The 16,190-nt window shown below is 41.1% G+C and overlaps 1 protein-coding gene across 5 annotated transcripts in view; it reads left to right on the plus strand.

Moving 5' to 3' along the window:
* The first annotated feature begins 359 nt into the window (after positions 1-359).
* SLC10A7 (solute carrier family 10 member 7) overlaps positions 360-16,190 on the plus strand; it is a 150,315-nt gene continuing 134,484 nt past the window's right edge. For all 5 annotated transcript variants that reach the window (XM_068402887.1, XM_068402889.1, XM_068402888.1 and 2 more), the window contains exons 1-4: positions 360-509; positions 4,219-4,301; positions 9,371-9,507; positions 14,242-14,317. In XM_068402887.1, the coding sequence (XP_068258988.1) occupies positions 410-509; positions 4,219-4,301; positions 9,371-9,507; positions 14,242-14,317 (396 nt within the window). In that variant the 5' untranslated portion in view covers positions 360-409. The remainder of the gene's footprint in view (positions 510-4,218; positions 4,302-9,370; positions 9,508-14,241; positions 14,318-16,190) is intronic.

The following is a 16,190-nucleotide window of genomic DNA, read 5'->3' on the forward strand; positions in this document are numbered from 1 at the left end:
CACCGCGCCCGCCTAGCCCCGCCGCACCCGCGCCGCCCGCCGGGACCGGCTCCCGAGGCCACGCTCCCTGGCCTGCCCGGCGACGGCAGCAACGGCGTCGCCGCCGCCGTCCTGTCTCCTCAGCCCGCACCGCCGCGATCCGCGGTGGCCGCCGGCGACCGCGCTTCGACGCGGGGATGCAGCGCGGGGCGGGGGCGGCCGAAGCCGGCGGTTGGTCGGCGCTGCGGACGGGCGGGCGCCGCAGCTGCAGCTGCGTGTTTATTAGGAGGTGCGTGGTAGCGATGGCGGCAGTGGGTGAGACTTTTCCTGTCGGCGGATCCGGCTGGCCCTGCCGGCGGGCGGTGGGGCTGCACCCCGCCCCGGCGCTACGCTGCGCCGGGCCGGGCGGCGGGGAGCGGCGGGGCGCGCCATGGGGCTGCTGGAGCGCCTGCGGAAGGAGTGGTTCATCTTCGGGATCGTGCTGGTCATCGCGGTGGCGCGGCTGGAGCCCGCCGTCGGCGTCAAAGGGGGTGAGTCCGGCCGCTTGCCCCGCCGAGGCCGGTTTGCCCCGGCAGCTGGGCGGGCGGTGCGGGGAGCGCCGGCGGGGGCCCCTGGAGCCGCCGCCCAAGGGCCCGGGCACCCTCGGGGAGCCTGGCGGTACTTTGTTAACTCCCGGCGGCCGGCGCTGTCCCCCCCACCCCGCCTGGGCTGGGCCCGGGTGCGGGCGGCAGGGCGGGGAGCGGGCCGCCTCGCTGCTGGGGCGCGGAGGCAGCGGAGAGTCCGCGGGCCTTTCTGCGGGTCCCCGGGCGGAGGGTGCCGGTTTCTTCGCTGCTGGGGACGCTGAGAGTTGCGCGGGTGCCCCTCGGGCATAGGGGCATCCGCTCTGAAACTTTGGAACTGGAGTTGCCCCGGGGTGCGGGGCACAGCCCAGCCCACCGGGCCCGCGTGTGGTCCCGCACCTCCAGCAGCTCGCCTTCTCTGCTTGTTAACCGGTCAGTGGTTCTCAGGTACCCAAGAACTGTTCCACAGCGTGTTCCTGTGGGTGTCTTTGCTAGGCGCTGCACCAGTTGCTTGAATAACATCCTGCTCTTTTTGGATTAGTAGTAACGAAAGCTGGATAGCGACTGACTTTGAGTGTACTCCTGTTAAACTAAGTAATAACTTCAAGAACTCTTAAGGTGGGCATAAAGTCATTGCAGCTCAGTGTGTGGATGTCTGCCATCTGTGAGCTTTTTGAGAGGTGTAGCTTAACGTATGTTGTGTTAAAGTCTCAGGTGCTGTATTTCAGCCGTGTGATTTTTTTTTTTTTACTTTATAATAACAGACTTATATTTTAAAGGTAAGGCTTTTTTTTTTTTTTTTTTTTACCTCCTCATGAGAGATGACGGAAAACAGTCAAAATGATGCTGTGCAAAATGGTGTCAAAAGCTCACAGTAAACAAATCGGAAGAAAGATCTGTCCTTTTCTAAGCAGTGAGGTCTTGTATGTTTCTTGTAACAAGAGCTGATGAAATACCCAGTGTTATTTTAAAATAAACAGTGTATCTCTAAGTATAAAAACTGGCAGCGTCTTCTGGTTGGTTTGCATTGCAACTTCCGTTCCAGGTGTTCAGTTTTCAAGAACAAATTAATTTTTTTTTTTTTTTTCTGGTTGATCTCTCAAGATTTAAGAAAAGGGATGTAGAACACTTGAACAAAATTCCTTTAGCAATTCCATGTTATGGGAGAGGAAGAAGAACATAGCTGTGCTTTTATACGCATAGAATATTTTTTTTTTCTTAACAGAGATGAAGTTTGAGGATAGGCAGCTCCTCACTGAGGAGCCAGCCTTTCGCACCCCCCTTCCCCCTTTAGGTTCTGGGGAAAAAAAGAAGGGATTTGAAAAAATATGGCTCTGAACTCTTGCTGTGGCAACTAAGGCTCTGGTACTTCATGGAGTTCAGGGTAGGCAAATTCCTGCTGTGTAAGGATCCCTTCTAACATCTGTGTGCTGTTTTGCATAGGTGAATAGGACCCACATGGAGCTTCTTGCAGGATCCATGCTGTGTCTTCAGCAGACCTTAAAGACAACTTTAAATTGATAGTATCAGGTGGTTTATCCCTTTCTGGTTTGTTTGCTGTGCTAATTGTTAACAGCAGTGTGGGTGATCCTTTTAACTAGAATATGAGATAATTTTTCCTCAACTTGCTTCCTGTGTGGAAGCACTATGATGGAGCACTTCATTTAATTATCCTACTGCAAAGAGATGTCAAGCATTGACATGGTTTGTTCCTGGGACAACTTGCTTGAAAAATCTTGTAAGCGTTGCTTGAAACTTGTGAGCACGTGTACCCCAAAGTGGTATCCTTATGCTGAAGCTACATGATCTCAGTGCTCATTTTAAAACCAGAAAAAAAAAAACCCAAAAGAGTTGGGGGTGGGAAATACCAGCATATGAAAAAACCTTAGTTTGTCATCTTCCAGCTGACAAAATCATGCACTGTAATTTGCAGGGCCTTACTGAATGGTATGGATGGTCCAGCATCCATACCAGAGGAACATTGTGCCACAAATAACAAAGATTTGTGCTGTTGCCACCTTCAGGGCATAAGCCAAGCACTTCTTGTGTGTTTTCCTATTTGATGAATGAGCCTGTTTAGTTCCTTTGTGAAAAGAGCTTTCCTGACCAGCCTTTTGCACAAGAGATGAAGGGGATCTGTTCTGACCAGAGTTCCCTGTGCTCCATGAACATGTGGTTGCTCTAGTGGTAGAGATTTCTCCTGTGTAAAGGAGTTCAGGTACCCCTGTGAAATACCCTAAAATACAAAAACTGGGTCCTGGAAGAACCCTTATCTTAGCCAGACTAACTAACCCACTGCCTGTCTGCCCTGTGCATGTACGTATGTGCTCTAATCTTCTAAAAGACTAGAAAAATTATATAATTCTCTCTATATAATATAGTTTTCTGTATAACTGTATGTATATTTATATAATTTTTCTGTTTTTTTTCCCCCTGGCTATTCAGTTAACACGCCATAATTTTGCAACTAGCCGCGTGCTTTGTTTGCAACTTTAACTCTTGCATTTCCTGCCTTATTTTTACCTTATGCTTCATATAGGTTGTTTGGTTTATTTTTTATATTTAAGACACGCAGTTTTAGTGTCTCATGAACAGAGTCCTCTCTGAGAGCAGGATTTGGGTTTAAATGACTTGACATGCAAATTAGAGTAGACTCAGTGTACGATCAAATCCCTCTAATTTAAGGATCATTGACCTTGCTGCAGTGTGACCATCAATGTATCATTCATTCAAGAGAGCAGAAAGGATCTTCTCTTCTGGAGTGCTGAGTAAAGGCTTGCTTGTTTGCTGCTGCAGTTTTGCTGGTGACAACTTACTGTCACTTGCAGAGTTAGGATATTACTTTGGTCCTAAGTAGACTGCTAATATTTTCTTTCTAATATAATAACTGGTTGAATGCTTGTGAAAAAATGAGTATGTACGTTTTGCTCTTGGTGGCCTCTGAAGGCGAAGTGTATTAAGAGAATTCATCATTTTTATAGGAGTGTAAAAAGTATTTTAATCTCCCTGAAAAAATGTATACAAATGTAAGCCTTTAATATAGTGGAACCCTTGGAGGTGCAGGCACCTGCCCTTGCTGATCTCACTGCAGCAGTGTATCTGAAATGTGTTATTGTAGGGCTGGAATGAACCATTTTGCCACAGCCCCCGTTGTGGGGGAATAACGCAGAATTGTATTGCCCCAAGGAAATCATTGCAAGGTGCGAGTTGGTTTCCTCTGCGCGGGCAGCCAGACAGGTGTATGTGTTGTGGGGGAAGAAGTGAGAGGTAGATGTGTGAATGATATCGATGGCCCTGTGGAGGGAGCAGCTAATATTTTTATTTGAGTGTACGGTTTGAGTTTGCTCATGCTATAGGGATACTCTGATGACAGAACTATGAAAATTCCCTGTTTTCACATTTCCAGAATTTACCTGTTCCTTCCCAGTGGCCTGTAATCACGTAAGCCAAATTTGTATGACATCATACCTCACTCTCCACTCACTGGTTTGCTTTTATTTAAAAATGAATAGCATGCTTTCTGTAACTTAACAGAAACCCCATTCTTTTTATTAGAGACTTTAATGATTAGATTTTCTCCAGTTATTTTTCTAAGTATTCTCATTTACTTTGATGTAATATATGCATATCATTATCTCTCTGACTGTAGTTCACTTGGTTCTCTGTCTATATTTTTTAGGACCCTTGAAACCAGAAATTACCATAACTTACATTGCTGTTTCAGCTATCTTCTTTAACAGTGGACTCTCCTTAAAAACTGAGGTACTGTAATTTCTCATTGCTTCATTCTTATTTTGCTTTAAAAAGTTGTGTGTTGCCTTTGATCAGGTTTGAATGTAATTGGAATATTTACTTACTATGCTGTTGTTGATGCTGGGAGAATGGCTAACAAGAGAAGATAAATATTAGACATTTGTGGAATAACCCCTCCTTGATTTCAGAAAATTCTTCACAAAGGAATGAACATGATGAGAAGGAGACCGTGAATAAATTTCACCCATCCATAGAGGGTGGGTTGGTTGACTTTGCAGGGCTTTGATTAAATGGAAGTGCTGAGCACGATTTTGAGACTGGATCTGCATCCTGGATGTGTCCCAAATCCAAATCGGGGTGAGACCCAGGAACACATTAGCACCTGCCTTCTGCCACCCTTTCTGCACCTTGTCTTCTCCACTGCTCAGCTGAGATACAGGCCAGACAACTGTGTGAATCCCAGGGTAGAACTTTGGAGGGACTAGGCAGAGAGGGACTATGTGGAGTCTCTGTGCCTCTGTAGGACACGAAAAGAAGATATGAGCTCTCTGTGCCTCTCTCCTTCATCTCACCCGCTGGTGTGCTAAGTAAAACTGTTGAGGCTAGTCACTACAGGAATGATGCAAGCAAAGATCAGATGGCTTGAAGTTACCGCATTGGGTAGGCACAGGACAGCAGCTAGTATCAACACAAAAAGGTTTCCTCTGCAGATGCAAGGCCAATATACAGGTACAAAGTCTTGGCAGTCTTTTCCTATAGGATTTAGTTGTGGACAGGTAGACTTGAAGTGCCTATGCTCTGCTGCATATCACAGACACTGAGACTTGTTTCAAATTTTGTGTCACACATTTTTCAAAGAGGAACAATCTGGGAGGAAGAAGAGATGAAGGGGAGAACCTCTTTGTGATGTGCAAAGGAGGCATAGAGAAAGGAAATGATGGCTATGTGCCCAGAAGGGAAGGAGCAGCTGGAGTTGAAGTGAACCACTGCATGTCTCTGCTAGTCTAGTTTCTCGATTCCTTTTACACTGTTGGCTGTGCTAACAGGTGATGTCATTCGTATGTTGCATGATACTGATGCCTAAAAGAATCATCATGATATTGTCTGGTTATCTTCTGGGCAAACTGGGATTTGGCTGAACGGCATGCATTCAATAAAAAAAAGTTTCTATAGCTGTATCATGGTTATAGTGATAAAGTTTCAAATGGCAGCCCTCAATCAAATGAATTGATGACAGCCCTCCTGTGTCTGCTGGCAGTTCTGGCGCTAGGGCTTCTAGTTCTGCCAGGACACAGCATAAGTGAAGTGAATAACTTTGTTCAATTCTGTAGCAGCTATTTAGAGTCTTGTGGTCTTATGGAGAAGCAGGAAGAAACATGTTATCTATTTGCCTGGAACAGTAATTAACCCTAATGCAAATAGACTGTGGAGAGGCACTTCCTTCCACAGAGAGGAGGACCAAAACCATGAAGCCTGAGTAGTACTAATGGAGTGGAGTTTTCTGCTTTCAGGATTTAGGAATCTTTGCATGCAGAGAAAAAACATAAAACTGCTTTCCCTTTCACTACTTTGTATCCTTGAAGCTTTATATTTGTAAAGCAGCTGTGAGCGAGAGTGATATTGGTAGCGTTATCCAAGTCTTGCTTAGATTCTCAATGCTAATGTGCATCTAACTTTTTCCTGTTAAGGTGACATGACTGACAGGTTCCTGGGCAATGTGTCATGTCCTACTCTGGACTTGCATAACTTTTTTTCATCCGTGGTTCTAAAAGCAGTATATTGATGTAAATGAAGCTTTTACAGGAGCTGATGTTTATGTCCAGGTAGCTGATCTCAGATTGTTTTGGAAGCATCGGTTAGGACTGGTGCTGTACATCCAGCTTTATGTTCCATCAAGAAGTGAAGCCTTTTCTGAATTTCTGCCATGGGGGTAGAAGATAAAGAGGAAGACAAACATTTCACTCATTGTACCTTGTGCTAATACTTTCTAAAATGTATGTTAAAAACAATCCTTAAATGTGTTAGGAGGCCAGGTCATGATTTTATTAAAATACTTTGGGGCATGTTTTAATTGTTTAAAGCACAAGCTGAAGTTGGTATTATTAGTCAGTTAATATATCTTTTTATTGGCTTGCAAAGTAAATAGCTTCTGCTTTTGTCTTTGTCCTTGACCTGGGTGTCAGCTGTTCTACCTTGGATAATACATTAGGTCAATTGAAACCAGTGTTTGGTATGAAATCATAAAAAGTTGTGTAAGTGTTAATGGAGGCCGCCTGATAAAACTGACAAAATTAGAAATAGCTGATGCTCTCCTGGTTTTATCTGCTGTGAAAGCGCATGTTCAAAAAAAATTGCTAACATGCATTCAGAAAGCATTTTATAAAATAATTGGCAACAGTCAGGGAGAGCCTGTCTGTGCATGGCCTTGTTATATTTTCAAATCTAGAGGTCACCGAGGTCCTCTTACGTTTGTACAAATAGTCTGTGTCCAGGAATGACAAGAACATTTGATTCCACTTTAGTATAATGCTCTTTCAGTTTTCAGTGACTGGATAACTTGCTCTTAAAAGCAAATGCCTTCTGTGGGGCCCCAGAAATGAAATCACATACTTGAGTTACCCATTTCAATGAGGAATTTGGTAAGCCAATGAAAACACTGTTTGCTCTGTGTGGGTATTTACCCAGAGGAGTCCAGCTATGACCATATGAGCATGGCTGGATGGCAACAGGGACGCACACTGACCAGTGAGAGGCTAGGGTAAGCTCTCTAAAGGGTCTGAAATACTGGGAAAGACAAGCTAACCTGTTCTACCTGGTGTGCAAAAACAGAGTCATAACTAGCAGCTTCCCGTAACTTTTCTGAGACTTCTGCTTTTTTCAGGGCTACAGTGACCAGATGTATTTTGGGACAAGCCCTTGTAGATTGCTTAAGAGGGTGAAGGCTGTTTGCCTCAGTGTTTGCTCTATGATGATACAGTCTAAGGAATAACTATTCTAAAAGGTGATCAGGAGAGACATTTTAAAGACTGGTAATTTAGATCTACAAAGACCTGTTCTACTAACACCGCGTTCCTGCATGCACTAGGTTGACTGCCTTGTAATCAACTTCCTTGCTCCCTGGAAGCTCCAGTTTTTCCCAATTTTTTGTCTTGGATTTTGCTTCTGAAAGTATCACACAATTTTCTTCAAATCATCTGTTTTTTAAGGCATTTTCCAATCGTAAAAATATTAAATTAAAAGGGCACTTCTGTATGTGTGACGGTGCCTAGATTGGGGATGCCTTCATAGATTGGTCCACTAGGAAATCTGGGCTAGAGGTGACTTGGCAGGACAGAAGGAGGAATTAGCAACTTTGATGAAAGGAGTCACTGGCTTTAGTTTTTCTCAATTGTATTATTTACTTTTAAGATGTACACTTTTATATAGGTATTTCCAGGCATCTTTTCTTCCTGCACAGGATGTGTTTCTACTACTAGACATTTTATTTATGCTTTCTTTTGGAGATAGGATGAAATAGTACTACAGTGAAGCTATTAGTCACACTGTGGGTACTGTGACAGGTTATGTGTGAAGAAGGCCTGTTTTTTCGTGCAGAGTGATACTAGCCTGCTTCAGAACTTTCTTTATTTAAAAAAAAAATAATGTTGTTTCATTCAATTAACCAAGCACTGAATATAATGATACTTTCTTGGTAAAACTGGATCAAGATGTAAATTTCAAGTCCATGTTCTTTTATAACTTTAAGAATAGGATACGAATGGATGTATATTTTTTTGGTGGAAGATTTTTTTCCCCTAACCCAAATTTGGGAGAAGATTTTATTACAAGAAATAAAGTAACAAGGACATGGTGCTGAACTGCTAGTACTTCCAGATGTATAAGTACATCAGTGTGCATTTGGATGGTTGAAAATGCAATATTTGATTATGTTTCATAAAAGTTCAACTGTTTTGAAGCTGAGGCAGGGTGGCATTTGAAGATTGGCTGCTGCATTACTGTACATGGAAATACACTTTTTAATATTGCTTTTTTTTAATGCATTTGAGGTGTCAGCTGGAGAATCCTAGCAAATTAGGTTTCAAATAAAAGTGCCGTCAGTTCTTTTCCTGTTGCACTGTTTGCTTGAAAAGAGTGTGAGTTATTTTGAGAGAGAGGAAAAGGAATTTTTTTCTCAGTCTACGAGAGCTGAAATGAGCTGAAATGTACAAAGCTTTTTCTTTGTACTCAAAAACTGAGTAGAAGATCCTGCACTGCACAGATCAGGCACTGCAAAGTGCCTGAAAAGATAGAAACTGAGTGACACAGCTAACTGAAGAGTTTTATTGTGTAAGGATACTCGATCACCTCTCTGGAGTACTCTTACACTATTTAAAATTATTTTTTTTGGTTGTTTTCTCAGTCTGCAGTGGTGTTTTGCACTTTATTTCTCTGAATTTCATGGCTTAGCTGTTGTTAGCCTGTTACGGTCTTGATATTCTTTCTTTGCTATTCTTCATCAGCCTATTTTTTTTTCTATAAATTTCCTATCTGTTGATACAATAAGTAATCAAAACCTGCTATGGATTACTTTGCTTTTTATGTTTGTTAGTCTTTCCTTAAAAAAAACCCACCGCAAATGATGACTGTTTGTAATGTAAACATCCCTTTTTCATGGTGTAAATGAGAATCACTGTGGCTCTCTTTAAACTAGAGAAGCCTGAAATTGTGTGCACACTACAAGTTTCCCTTTCTCTTGATATCAGCAGTCAATAAAGTAAACAGGCCGCCAGCGTAGTTAACACAGGTTTTGAAGCAGTGGCGAAGTGCTAAGGCTGCCTGCTGAAAAGCTACCCTTACGAGAGCTACGCTGTTATTGAAGTGGTGGACAATTCTTTTGGAAAAATGCCCAGGAGCAGACGGAGCTTTTATGTTGTCTGGGTGTAGTTCATTATTGAAGAGGAGATCAGATGATCCCTAAAGGTGCCTTTTTGACATGCACTCTCTTTGTATTATAAAGATGATCCTAGTTTTAAAAGCACAAACGTGATCTTACTTCAGCTGTTATGACTGCAACTTCCTCTCTTCTTTTTCTTTTGCAGGAGCTGACAAGTGCTTTGATGCATGTGAGACTACATCTTTTTGTCCAGATTTTTACACTTGTGTTCTTCCCAACAGCAATATGGCTCTTTCTTCAGCTATTATCGATCACACCTATAAATGAATGGCTTTTAAAAGGGTATGTTTAAGCATAATAGAGTGAAATGTATTTGTAGCTGTCTTAAAGGGCTGCTTATCCTGCAATGGGTTTTTTAAGACTTGTATTGTAAACAGATTTTGCTGGTTGTTTTTGTGCTTCAGCACTTTGCTGTCAAAAACACACAGTACATGCACAAGATTATCCTTTCAGGAACCTGGTCTCATTTTTAGAAAGTCTGGTGAGTTAGTTTCATATGTAGGGAGCTTGCAACAGGTTAGCTTTCTCTTTCACAAAACAGAGCTGAAGTACTGTGCTGGGTCTCAGGGAGGATGGGGAGGAAAGAAACGGAATGCTGAAGGAAAACTATAAGTCGATGAATAAATACTGTGTATGCCATGTACTGGTGTTCCTTTCTGATTTTAAACAGTCTGTATTGAGCATCTCTTGCATGTGTCCAGACTGGGGTTCAGTATCTGCTCCTAGGTAAATTATGGAAAAAACAAAAAGAGAGTAAAGTTTTTGTAGGAGAAGAACTTTGAGATGAGCAGAAGCTAAGTTACCATGAAAACAATGTGGTTTAAATCTTTGGTGTACTCTGCCAATGTGTGCTTCCAAAGCTGCACTGATGGTGCAGTAGTGATAGATGTTACGAAAAATCAAAAAAAAAAAAAAAGCTTTTTTCAGAATCAAAGGTCAATACCCAGCACCATGCAGCTCTATTGGAATGTTTGAATGCAAAAATCAATTATTTTAGAAAACTGCTTAAAGGATCCCCACTGTTTCTTGTTGCTTAGTGAAACATTGCTTGGGGAGAGTTCACTGTCTTAAAAGTTTAATGATAAAGCTGCTCCTGTTTATGTTTTTACAAGGCCTAAACCTAAAAGAGCATTTTGTTTTGTTTTTAAGAGGCTTCTCCAGGTGTTCCACCAAGTGTGAAGTGGTCCAAATGATACTGAGAAAGTGAAATTGAGATGACATAATTTAAGTTAGCACTGTTTTGCTTAACAGTATTAGTATATCAAGGAAATAACAAGGTTGCTATACAATGTCCATTTGCATTTGGCTATTCATAGTAAAGGTTATTCTTTAAAGTAAAATCATTATGAAGTTTTTCCTCAGCTAGAACAGACATATGATTATCCACAGTGAGCCAAAATTCCCTCCTAATCCGTGGGAGTATCAGTTTCTGAAGTGCAAGGTGCAAAAGATTTTTGTGGTTTTTGTTCCTTGCCGCACTTCTCATCCCTTCTTCCCTATGACTTTTGTGCCACTTTGGTTCATAGTATTTAAGGGACATGATCTGTTACATGCACTAGTATATGTGTATGTATATACATACACACACACAACTGTGTGTAAAACTACATATGTATGTATGTTTTTTAAAAAAGAAGCACTTGTATGTGTATCTCCCTAAAAGTGGAGCCTAAAACCATCCTAGTTGTCATGAAGGTGTGTCTGTGTTTTACCAGTGAGCTAGTATACTTATATATGTTTCAAGCTGTCTTGCAAGCACTTTTTCCTTGAGTACTCTTTCTGTTTTGGCTGTGTTTTATCTTTTGGTGCATTTGTATTTAGACTTCATTCAAAGAATGGTCTGATTGAGGAGTTTAATGAAGGGATTATTTCTTTTTTTTTTTTTTTTTTGAAAGAGTACTTTCTTGATAAATAGTGCTGTTCAGGACATGCTCAGAGCAGCAGCCATTGTGGGGCTCTGAAGGCATCCACTGCAAAGGGAGCCTGATGGGATCTGTACCTTCAGCGCTATGCAGGTGCAGAAGATACTGAGCTCAGTTCTAATTCTAGGACAGCGCATTTTAAAGCAAGGACTTGCATATTCCTATATGAGTATGTGAAAGGAGAGTGAGGAGTGGATGTGAGAACCGCCTGTGCCTTGGCTGCTCTGTGTAACCAAAGTTCACGCTAATGCCCCGCAGCTGTAGTTTTTATTCCCTAGAAACTTTGAAGTACCCTAATGAAAACATGGGGGAACAAGATAGGCTTTGGCAAAGTTGCTTCCTTATCATGCATGTTTATTACAGCTTGTAGTGGGAGCTAGTTGATAGTCCTCACAAAGGCCTGGAAAAATAGGCACATGCTCCCAAGGGTATGCAGCACCCTTTGGCAGGGCAGCTTCCCTGGGGACTGTAGTTCTCCACTACTCTCTACACAAGGTTATGCCTAAAGGGCACAGTCAAGCCCACAGCTGATTTCCCGCCTTGCTTCAGAGTGAACGGTAGATTCTCCCATCCTCTATAATGGTCTGTTTTGCTGTAAATGTTATTTGGGAGGCAGATTCAGATGGTACCAGCTTTTCATCTGTGTTTCTACAGTTGCGGTTTTTTTTTCCCCCCTCTCTGTCTGGGATGATATTAGGAGGTTTGTTATTTTGCAGTTATTTTGAAATAAAATAGAGCAGAAACTGACGTCATCCCAAGCATCTTTTAAGTTAATTTTTTATTAGCTGACTAGGTTTTGCATTGACAGGATCTCTTTGAAAAGGAGCATGAAGGAGGTTATTAACTCTTGCACAGATTCACCTCTTCTGCCCCTCTTAGCATATAGCATTTACAACACAGGTGGCAAGGCATGAGATGGAAAGACCTGGTACAAGATATGGCTTTGGTACTTCCATATCTAAAATATGTGACTTCGGACTCCAATACGCAGTTGTCTGTAACGTATTAGCAGAACAGGTATTATTTATTGCCCTTCAGCAAGTGTTTGGACCCCTAATGTTAGTGCTTATGGCATTGCCTGAACCAGTGGAATGTTTCAGTTGGTTGTTCTCTATAGTGATCTGTTGGCCATTAGAGGAATTTTTGTATTGGTAGTGTTACATGTAGTTGATACAAAGCGAGGAAAAAAAAGATTGACAAGTGCATGTTTCAATACACCTCATTAGAAGTATTTCCATTTAGTGCGTACCAGATTTTTGTAGATTAATATTTTGTTTGAAGAATATTTAAAACCATAGCTTGATAGTGATTTTTATTTGTTTTAAGTTCCAAATGTATTATTTTAAATTTGAGAGTGTTCACAGAGATTGTGTTATTAAACCTTTCTCTTATAGTGTGGAAAATCCCTGCCAGCTGAGATGAATGCCCTTGCACACATTTCATACCTCTCTGGATAACTTTGGACTTAATCCACCCCTTATTAGTGCAGGTGAGAAGTTCAAGGAGCTGACTGCCAAGAGACCACATAGAAGCAAGATAACAGTATCCCAGCGGATGTAGGGCATGGACATCAGAATCGCCATGTGTTTGTCTGCTGTATATTTTCATATATATTTCCAAACTTTCCACACCATTTCTTTTTCCTGTATTTCTTTTCAATATGAGCTTATCCTAAGTGCTGACAACTCTCTGCTTCCATAGCTTACTTCACTGTAAGCTAAAGGTACGATGTACTTCCAAGGTGGCGCTTGGCACTTTGATTGGATTTATATAATGCTTACGTTGGTTTTCTCTTCCTTTTCCACAGTGTCTGTAGCTGACAAACTGAATACTGTCATTGTTATTTACCTGTTTCTTCTATTTTAGCTTTTTGTGTATTTGCAGCCTATCAATTGCACTATGATATGCTCCCTATTCTTTGGATTTAATACTTCTGTGTGCTATAGCTTTTTGACACTGCGTTTCTCGGGACTGGACTAACAGAGTTACAAGTGCAAAACAGTTCACTGCTAGTAATTGATCTGAACTAGAATACTGTCTCAAACTCAAAGACTTGAAAACATACGTAGATGCTGTGCTTTTGGGGGTTTCGCAGACTATTTGATTTCATGCCTTACTGTTCCTTCGAAGTCAACACAGTTTTCTTCAGAAGGCCTGTTTTACTTAGTCCCAAATTTAATTGTAATCTGTTGTGGGATGTTCTTGTGTTTCTAAATACACATTTGATACAACTGATTTTTGTAATAGCCACTTTTTGTGGCTGTCTTTGAAAACAAAAGAAAGCTCACCATTTTTTCTCACTTTGCAACAGCATTTGCTGTATATGTCAATAATTTGGTGCACAAACAATAGAAAAAATGACAGGTAATAATAGTGTATTTTAGACTTCTAAAATGCAGGAGAAAGATTTTGATGTGTTGATTAATGGAAGTCAGATGATTTTACCAAGAAGTGAAAATATGCATAAAAATTAAACATTTGATAGACTTTTAATGTTAAGGAAATAAGCTTAATTGTGATTATTTTTTTTTCAGTAGGGGTTGATGAAAAACAAAGTGTAGTGGGAACCTGAAATAGTGAGCATTACTATTTTGAGCATTACTATTTCGAGCATTACTATTACTTACTCTTACTCTTCTACTTAGCAGTAAATATTTTTATCACTGAACAGCTTTCTCAAGAAAATAGGGGTTTACATCCTTGTTTTCTTTTTTTTTTCCAAGTAGCTACAGGTATCTCAAAACATACTACAAACATTACTACATCAGGACACATGATGCAGTTATCTTTGTGATAGATGTGTAGATATCTTTGTGAATGATAGATACAGTACTACAGATGGGGAAATGGAGTCACAGAGAGGTTAAGTGTTTGAGTTTTCAAGTGGTGACATGGCTCTTCACTGTGGTGGTTGGTAAGAGATGGCATAGAAATCCTGCTGGCTGGTGCAGGGCTCTAACTGTAACGCAAACTGATTTGGTTGTGCAGGTGATAAGATGATTGTTTCTACTCAACTATTTGGTATTTTAAGGTTTTAGGTTGCATAGTGTTTGCATGATGTGAGGAATGTAACATTTCTTTTTGTTGTTTTCAGCTTGCAGACAGTAGGCTGCATGCCACCGCCTGTGTCTTCTGCAGTGATTTTGACCAAAGCTGTTGGTGGAAATGAGGTGAGTTTTCATTTTGTTCTTGAATGCTTTTTTTAAACAGAAGGTTAAACAAATATTTGTTTATGATGAGCTCATGTGGCAAAACACTGACTGCAATATGATGCTATTATGGTTTGCAAAAACTTCTGGAATTAAAACTTGGATATTGTGTTGGCATCGAACAAAGGAAATAGTGTTCTCTGCTGGTATTGTTCAACTGAAAGAAGCTCAGTTTTCTGAGGTGATAGAAAAGTTTCTGATAGAAATTGGTGTTAGGAGATTTCTGCTTGTTGCTGCACTGTAAGTCCTAACCATATAATGTTCATATGCTGTGTACTGGTTATCTCATAGACCATTAGCTTTGTGGCGAAGAACTGCCCTTGCAGTGATTGATTGGATGGTGTTTAGTATTAAGAGACCCTATAGTAGGAGTTCCTCAAGCTTGAAGCTGCAAATATTGCAAGTGACGATGGAGACACAAAAATTCATTTAAATCTTATATTGTTATTTGTGACTGCATGAAATGAAAATTCTGGGAACGTGGAATTCTCTGACAGTGATGCAATGCGAAGTTCTCAAAAGATAGGAAATGCCAGAATTGAAGTTGTTTTTGCAAACTCAGTTTGGTCACATCATGTTTCTGCCTTAAATTGGCATATGCTGATGTAATTTCAGACTCTTTATCCACAAAACACTTGCTGTTTTCAGGAAGACCAGGTAGACAGCATTTAGGAAATTAATCCAGGTGTGCTAATTAATGAGACTCTTTCCTTTAGATCTGCTTCCTCATAACTGCTGAAGGTGGATGACACCTAGCAGGTGAGGAAGGGAGAGAATAACACTAAAAGAGAGTGGTTTTAAAGCTAGGGCTGCTGGGGTGCTGCTCGGAGGGCTAGAGCCAAATCTTAATTCAGCCATAGAGCTCCTGGGTGAGGAAGAGTGAGTCACTTCAACCACATTTTTAAAATATGGCCATTAGTTGTGTACTTGTCATTTTCTGAGTTCAGACTCTTGGGACCGATTAATGTCAGCTTTGAAAACACATGATAGCACTGAAATAGATTGAAGTTGTACTTTGTACTGACAAAGTGCTGTTTAATTGCTCTATCCTCTGAAGACAGACCCAAAGCATCTCAAGTCAAGCATCTATAATTATGGGCAATCCTGATGCACATCACTGTCTCCCAGTTTGTTACCTGAAAACAAGAATCATAAAATTGTCTGATGGAGGTGCTGTGGAGTAATTAGCGTAAGGAAATAATTCAGGGACATAATAGTGATCAACAGAGAAATGAGAAGTTTTCCAGTTATGATTCTAGGTGTAGACGCTGTAAATTATACAAAGATGCCCCATAGTGAACAGTGAGGATGAAATGAAGTATTGAATGAGTGCTCATTCAGTGTTAGCACTGTCTGTCTTATCCTTAGAACAAGGAAAAGATCCTCTGGAAAAAAATAAGGAGGGATTGGTTAGTTGAAGGCAATATCATACAGCATTTGTGTGCAGGAGTGAGAGAGGTACTTTAGTTTCTTGACCGTTAGAGTTCCCCTTTTTGTAGTAGTATTCTTCTGGAGTGGTGGGGTTGTGTGTATTTTATACCAGCTTAAAAAAGGAAACTTTCTATCATGTGAGGTTTGTGTAAGTAATTGTATAAATCACTGACAAAGTAAGCTTGAACCTCTAATTCTTCTGTACCAAGCTGGTGTTGGAAGAATGTAAAAATGCATACCTTGTCAGTGATCTTTACAGATAGTTGCTGACAGCGGACACAGAGTGAATCAAGAATTGGATCTTGGGAATTGAGATTCTCAGTCAGGCTCTAGGAAGGTATGCAAAAGAGAAACACCCTTTAAACATGCTCAGCGTAGACAAAGTGTGTGGCAAATTTCTTGC

This window comes from Nyctibius grandis, chromosome 6 (genome assembly GCF_013368605.1).
Source record: "Nyctibius grandis isolate bNycGra1 chromosome 6, bNycGra1.pri, whole genome shotgun sequence".
Taxonomy (NCBI): domain Eukaryota; kingdom Metazoa; phylum Chordata; class Aves; order Nyctibiiformes; family Nyctibiidae; genus Nyctibius; species Nyctibius grandis.